Genomic DNA, 8,105 nt, shown 5'->3' on the forward strand with positions numbered 1-8,105 from the left:
TTGCGTAAAGAATAGTAAATTAATATAACTTTGTATTTGGTATTTTCTATTTTAGCTGTCATTCAAGCCTTTTCTATCACAAAGCTCAATTCTACAGCAGTGAGGGCTGAGTGGGGTTTTGTTTATAGAGCTAGTTATTATACTGTCTATTATGAGTCAACCAGTAGCTCCTCAAGAAAGAAGAGACAAGTAGAGACAGGAATGAGAGTATTCCCAGGTGATACTACTGAAGGTCTAATAGGAGGATTAGATCCTAATCTGAACTACTTGTTCTCTATATCTACATCATTTAATGTTAATGGAATTATTTATGAAGGAGAGAGGACTCAACCAATACCACCAGGTAATACTATAATGAATCCCTCAATGAATAATACTCATTTCATGTATTTAGGTGCTACTCTAACTCCTACTATTGTATCAAGCACTTCATCAGTCATTAGTGTTACAGGATTATCAACAAGTAAGACGGTACATATACTAATAGATGTATTATAATCAGTTTACTCTAAAGCAATGTCATCAATAGTGTCATTAAACATGAGTAAACATATCTATTGATGCATGTTTATGTTCATAGTTTCTTATTCTGCTGAAACAACTACCATGACTACTCCATTGACTACTGTATTAGTGAATAATGGAAATACTGGAGTGATAGTTGGCCTAAGTGTAGCTCTTATTGCATTTTTAGTATTGGCTATATCTATAATTATTATACTGGTACTGGTAATGCACATAAAAAGAAGTAATTTTAATCAAAAAAGGTAAATGTGTACACATTCATTACTGAATTAATTTTAAAATTAATAGAAAATCAGATAATGACATTGTAATGGAGTGCAGTCCAGCTTATGCTACAACTGAATTTAAAACAAAGTTAGTTACACTATTGACTAGTACATTATGTCTATACACACACACACACACAGTACTGCTGATGATATACTAATGAAAGATAGTCCAGCATACAGTACAGTGCAACAAACACAGTCAGTTATATAAAATACAATTATTATTATTATTTAAAGTTATTATTAATAGATCAACTGTTGAGCCAGTGTATGATACAACTAATAATGAATACGAGATTCCTCTTCCACCACCTGCTGAATATGAAATACCAACTGTTTAATAATGTACTCATTTTTTATGTACATACATTACTATATAACATAATTCACATAATGTATTTGATGTACATGTAGCATAATGTTACTGGTGGATAATACAAAATGTGTTTGTGTTACAATTAGAAATGTTTACTAATTTTAGTTAGTAAACATTATTCTATGGGTAGATTATTTTTTTCAATTTTAGTTATATTTTTGATAAGATGCCCCAATCACAATGTCTGCCGGAATTATGGATATCTATTAAATACAACGTATATCTACTAGCACTTTCAAATGTGATACTAGATTAATGCAGTGCAGTGCTATATACATGCAAAGTATTTATATAAAATTTCAAAACCACTCCTCTACACTTTGTTTACACTACAATCGAGTGTTTTGGAGGAGTAGTTCTATTTTTAGTGTTTGGGAGGAGTTAATTTTTATTACTGAGGGAACAAGATGACACTGTCAACTATTTTTTGTAGTTCTTGTCTTATTTTACTCATACTACTACTAGTTCAACTGATGACTGTATCTGGACAAGCACCACCATCTTTTCTTTGGGTACAATGCAGTTTACCGGTGGCAACAGAAACTGGCCATTTTACCGGATGTAGTGTGACTAGTGTCACATGACTTGGGTGTGACCGTAGCATAAGTGGGCGTGGCCCCACACACGTGGGTGTGGCATCACGTGATTAATTCTTTCACGTGTTTTACAATGGCGACTGCTAGTAGTTCTAGCTCTTCTTCTGCTACTACTGCTACTTTTAGGATGATTTTGAGAGATCTGTATTAAGGATTTCAGAAGAACTCAAGTAGGCTGTGAGGGTTTAGGGTCCCTAACAAAAACATCAAAATCTAAACCCTAAACCCTCACAGCCTACGAAGCATTCTCTTCGTATTATGTCCCGTTCTTAATTTTAGGGCGCTCGGGTGTAGGGTTTAGGGGTTAGGGTTTAGTCTTTAGTTTTTTAGGTGCTCGAGTCTAATTAGGATCTTCGTATTATGTCCCTTTTCTAATTTTAGGGTGCTAGGGGTTTTGGGTTTAGATTTTAGCTTTGCATATAATGCCTTATTTTTGTATTTTAAATAATTTACAGTTTCAAGATTTTTAACAATCTCCATTTTCTTTATAAATTTCATTATTGCTTTGATGTGGTTTGACAAGTTGCCAACCCATCATACCTTTTCCAAAACCACCTGTATATAAACTCAGGCTTAAATACTTTTGTTGCTTCCTATTATACAGGAAGTGGCAGGCTGGGTCTCTTATTATAGACCCAGCCCTGTCTTTTTCCCCCGGCCCCCCCCAGATTTAGGGGGCGGGGCGGGAGTGGGCGTGGCTAGCTTTTGGAGTGTGGTATTATCCTAATGGAACTGAAGTACCTTTATTTGATGGAAACTTTACTGATCTGTCAGCTCCTAGACCAGTATACAGTAAGAGATTCAGTGGTCAGATTGCACTAGCTAGAAGAGATGGACTATTAGGGTATGAAGGTTTATACAAGTGTATCATTCCTGATGAGAATGGAGTGAATCAAACACTAGTGGTTGGAGTATATACTGATACTGGATACAATAACAATGGTATGTGATGAATATAGACTGTAATTAATGTACTTCTTTTACAGATGGTCCTGATGCTGATCCTACTATGCAGTTCTCTCTCCTCTCCACTAGTAGATTAGCTACTCCTCCAGTCTTCAGTCTCAGTTTCAATGTCTCTGATGGTCCTCCTACTACTGTCAGTTGTTCAGTGAATGGGAATGGAATATCTACTGAACTGTCTCGTGTGATAGTGAATGAATCAGGATCTGCTACAAGAGTGACAGCAGCAAACTTAAGTAAGGCAGGCAACTATCAGTGTACTGTATCTAATACAAGAGTAACTGCTGGTACTATAAGTGGTGTTACTGCAGTTACTAGTACTTCGTCATATAAAATATCAGGTTAGTGATAATATATTTATAGCATAAGTATTATCAATGTATTGTAGTACCTGATACTCCAACTGGTTTAACTGCTACAAGATTAAGTACTGGTTTAGCTCAAGTAAGACTCTCCTGGTCTACTGTATCAGGAGCTACTGGTTATGAGGTCTACTATCAACTGTCTAATAATACTCCTGTTAGTGTATCCAACACTAATTATACAACAATCAATATATTAGGATTGTTTTCAGGATATACATACACTTTTTATGTAGTATCTTATGGATCAGCTTCTCTACCTAGTGGAAATGCTTCAGTTATGTTAACATTTAGTAAGCTATCATATTATAATTATAGAAATTAACATTATATGTATGCATTATTATTTCAGGTGATCCAGTGGTTAGTGATTTAATGATTACAATCGCTACAACTTCTGCCATTACATTAACATGGAGTCCACCAACTCCTATATTACCAATTAGTTATAATATTAATAGGAGATGCAGGAGAGTATGTGAATCATCATTCACTAGTGATAATGAAACATCAGTTTCATCACTACATACTTCAACTGGTATACCTCCTTACAGTCAATGTGGCTTTGATCTTATTGGAGTATATGGAACTGATATGGTACATTTCAATACTAGTAACATAACTACACTCTTTACAGGTATGATATCAAAGTAATTACTCTTATATTTATGTTCCTATAGCCCCTACTGCACCAGTGAGTGATATTATATTCTCATCAGTAGAGTCAGTGTCAATGACTGTCTCATGGGATGAAGTACCTTGCAATGGAAGGAATGGACCAATCACTGGATACTACCTCACATACACTAACATCACTTCAAACACTAGTTATACTGTTAATATCACTGGAGGAGACAACAGAATGTATAATCTCAGAGGATTAATACCATATACTAACTATACTGTGAGTATAATACCTTATAATTATAATATGAATGGACCAGCTAGACAAGAATTACAATTAACTGGTGAATCAAGTAAGTCAATGAGATATTGATCAGTTTAACATGATCTTAACACAGTTCCTGGTATGATATCTGATCTAACACATGCAAGGACACCAACTGCAATAACTATTGTATGGAATCCTCCTATAATACCTAATGGGATCATTACAGTATATGAGATAAGATATAGAGAGTCTACCAGTACTGGTCCATACAATATAACTAACACTACTTACACTTATTACAGTATAGTAGGATTGATACCTAATACTAGTTATACTATTGGAGTGAGAGCATATACTAGTATTGGACCAGGAGAATGGACTGATAGAGAATATACCACTACTGAAATACGTAAGTGTTATTTTTATAGACTATTATTATTTATTTTATGTAGCTGTCATTCAAACCTTTTCTATAACAAAGTTCATTTCTTCAGCAGTGATAGCTGTGTGGGATTCAGTTCATGGAGCTAGTCATTATACTGTCTATTATGAGTCAACCAGTAGCTCCTCAAGAAAGAAGAGACAAGTAGAGACAGGAATGAGAGTATTCCCAGGTGATACTACTGAAGGTCTAATAGGAGGATTAGATCCTAATCTGAACTACTTGTTCTCTATATCTACATCATTTAATAGTAATGGAATCATTTATGAAGGAGAGAGGACTCAATCAATAGATTTAGTATCAGGTTTGCATACTAGTTAGATTTGAGAAACATCAAAATGCATAAATTGATGATAGAAACACAATCGCTTCATAAATGCATTAATTAGTTACTCTTTATAGTTCCTTATCCTACTGTGACTATATTAGTAAATGATGGGGAAAACATTGGATTGATAGTCAGCATAACTGTAGTATATATTATGCTACTAGCAATGGGTATGATCATAGTAATTGTTATGTATATCAAAAGAAAAGCAAATCAAAAAAGGTAAGTATATGCACATTTATTAAAATGACTGTAATATTAAAATTTGTGATAGACTACATAGAAAATCAGATAATGACATTGTAATGGAATGCAGTCCAGCTTATGCTACAACTGAATTTAAAACAAAGTTAGTTACACTATTGACTAGTACATTGAATATTATATTTATCATAATAGATCAACTGTTGAGCCAGTGTATGATACAACTGAGTCAGGGCCTCTTACTTCATTTCCACCTTCTACTGAATATGAAATACCAACTGTTTAATAATGTACTTATCTTATAGTTAGTGATGTAAATACATGTATATCTACCATATGTTACTAGTAGGCAGATTAGATATAGTAATTAATGTATACATTGTGTATTTGTGTTATAGGCTTTAAAAATGTTTGCTAATGTTAGTTAAAATAACTTGCATGTTATAAACATGTCACAAATGGTTGCATCGCTTATTCTATATCTTATATTCACAAAGACATCTAAACTTAGAGTGCATTGTGTGATGAATATCATAAATGATAAACAACCATAGCTTAATACACTTCACCCACACATTAGCTAAGTATAGTCCCATGTAAACAACAGTCATGATACACAGCTATAGTCTTTGACTATAATAAGATTGAAAAATTATCATTTCAAAATGTATGTATACACAAGTGTATGGATAGTGTGTGGTGGAGTGTGTTCATTTGATGGTGTCAAGGTTCCTCTGGAGTTCTCTCTTGAGGTTCCTCAGTCCAGCAGTGAGTGTATTGATATCAGGAGTGGAGGGATCCAGTGTCTGTAGCTCAACCAAATACTTATCAATAGCAACTGAGAAATGTCTAGAGAGAGAGAGAGAGAAAGAGAAAGAGAAAGAGAATGGAATATAAGAGAAACAACTTGAGCACCATACCAAAGGCAAAGTACCAAGCAATTGTTAGTATGTTTTAAAATAAAAATTTGTAATGATGGAGAAAAAGAGAGGGGCCAGAAAAGAATAAAAAATACATTTTAAAATAATATTAACATAATGTATTTCAAATTGACCATATAGTTAGTTACATATGTACATGTATCAGCTACTAATGAACTGTTAGCAGTGTAAGCTGACAAGAAGGATGATTTTTGAAAGATAGTCCAGCATACAGTACAGTACAACAAACTCAGTCAGTTATATAAAATACAATTATTATTATTATTTAAAGTTATTATTAATAGATCAACTGTTGAGCCAGTGTATGATACAACTGAGTCAGGGCCCCCTACTTCTCTTCCACCACCTTCTACTGAATATGAAACACCAACTGTTTAATAATGTACTCATATTTTATGTAGACTAGTTAGCGATGTAAATTAGGTAGACTAGATATAGTAATTGATGTACATGTGTTAGTAATAATGTTTGCTAATGTTAGCTAAAATAGTTCGCATGTTATAAACATGTCACAAATGATTGAATAGCTTATTCTATTAACAAAGATATCTAAACTTAGAGTGCACTTTGTGATGAATGTCACAAATGGCAAACAACCAAAGCTTAGTACCCCACCCACACATTAGCTAAGTATAGTCCACATAACACACTGCAGTTATTCTTTGACTATATTTAGTATCTTAAGATTGAAAAATTATCATTTCAAAATGTATGTATACACAAATGTATGGATAGTGTGTGGTGGAGTGTGTTCATTTGATGGTGTCAAGGTTCCTCTGGAGTTCTCTCTTGAGGTTCCTCAGTCCAGCAGTGAGTGTATTGATATCAGGAGTGGAGGGATCCAGTGTCTGTAGCTCAACCAAATACTTATCAATAGCAACTGAGAAATGTGTATGGAGGGAGAGAGAGAGAGGGAGAGAGAGGATGAGGAGGAAAGAGAAGGGACAAATATAAGCACTATACCAAAATACCAAGCAATTGTTAGAACTTTTTAATTAGTATTTATTAGAATTTTAAAGAGGGCCAGAAAGGAATATAAGAAATGCATTATTTTACTATAACACCAATTTGCATTTCATATTAATTTTAATTGCACATGTACATATAATAATAATAATATACATGTACAATTATATGTACATGTATCAATACAATGCATGGCCTACTTGGTAGCTACTTGTGAACTGTTAGCAGTATAAGCTGACAATGCTGACAATAAAACTGATAGAACATGCAATAACTGACCTACTGAACCCCAAAATATATCCTAAAATAAATAAAAGTAAAAATATTGATGTATCCAAAATAAAGAAATGACCAAATATGGACATACACCTTTTTTCAAAGAGCTTTAAAAAGGCTTATACTGGCTGGTAGTAGCAGTTTAAGATGCCTGGGAGTGATAAATTCTTTGATGCGAAGTCTCTTGATAATATCAGTAAAATCTGCTGTTGTGTCAACAATTTTGACACATTAGTCACATGACAGTGTTATTGTTAGGTCAGCAATAAAATCTACTTTAGAAAAAGATGGCATTCTCAAGTAGATCTAAATCTTGTTTTCTATTACTCCTGCTAGTAGTTAATCTGATGTCTGTACCTGGACAAGCACCTTCTACCCTACCCAGTAATGGTAAGAAGATAACATGATATTGCTGATTACTAGACTAGTCATATTCAGGCGTTCGACTGTACCTAGCTTATGAGAACAGGATAATACTTGATTACTCTATGATATATGCTAGCCAGTTTTATAATCTTGATCAGAATAATGATGTCAATGATACCACTGATGCTTTGTGGTGTCAGAGTGCTAACAATGGTACTAATGTTGGAGTGTGGTATTATCCTAATGGAGCTGAAGTACCTTTATTTGATGGGAACTTCATTGATCCATCAGCTCCTAGTCCACTGTACAGTAAGAGATTCAGTGGTCAGATTGCACTAACTAGAAGAAGTGGACTATCAGGATATGAAGGTTTATACAAGTGTATTATTCCTGATGAGAATGGAGTGAATCAAACACTAGTGGTTGGAGCATATACTGATACTGGATACAATAACAATGGTATGTGATGAATATAGACTATAATTAATGTACTTCTTTTACAGATGGTCCTGATGCTGATCCTACTACGCAGTTCTCTCTCCTCTCCACTAGTAGATTAGCTACTCCTTCAGTCTTCAGTCTCAGTTTCAATGTCTCTG

At 34.0% G+C, this 8,105-nt stretch overlaps 1 protein-coding gene and 1 long non-coding RNA gene across 2 annotated transcripts; both read left to right on the forward strand.

Moving 5' to 3' along the window:
- Positions 1-249: 249 nt before the first annotated feature.
- Positions 250-1,293, forward strand: LOC109582192 (uncharacterized). The gene is made up of 6 exons (XM_019996845.1): positions 250-343; positions 395-463; positions 581-767; positions 814-879; positions 933-992; positions 1,045-1,293. The coding sequence occupies exons 3-6, from the start codon at positions 607-609 to the stop codon at positions 1,133-1,135; spliced, it is 378 nt and encodes a 125-aa protein (XP_019852404.1). The 5' UTR covers positions 250-343; positions 395-463; positions 581-606; the 3' UTR covers positions 1,136-1,293.
- A 3,007-nt stretch (positions 1,294-4,300) lies between these two features.
- On the forward strand, positions 4,301-4,547 carry LOC109582193 (uncharacterized). Its single transcript, XR_002184958.1, has 2 exons — positions 4,301-4,392; positions 4,436-4,547. It is a non-coding gene; the product is annotated as an uncharacterized LOC109582193 (long non-coding RNA).
- Positions 4,548-8,105: the final 3,558 nt, after the last annotated feature.

The sequence above is a fragment of the Amphimedon queenslandica genome, unplaced genomic scaffold, assembly GCF_000090795.2.
Source record: "Amphimedon queenslandica unplaced genomic scaffold, v1.1 AMPQUscaffold_13396, whole genome shotgun sequence".
NCBI classification, from domain to species: Eukaryota; Metazoa; Porifera; class Demospongiae; order Haplosclerida; family Niphatidae; genus Amphimedon; species Amphimedon queenslandica.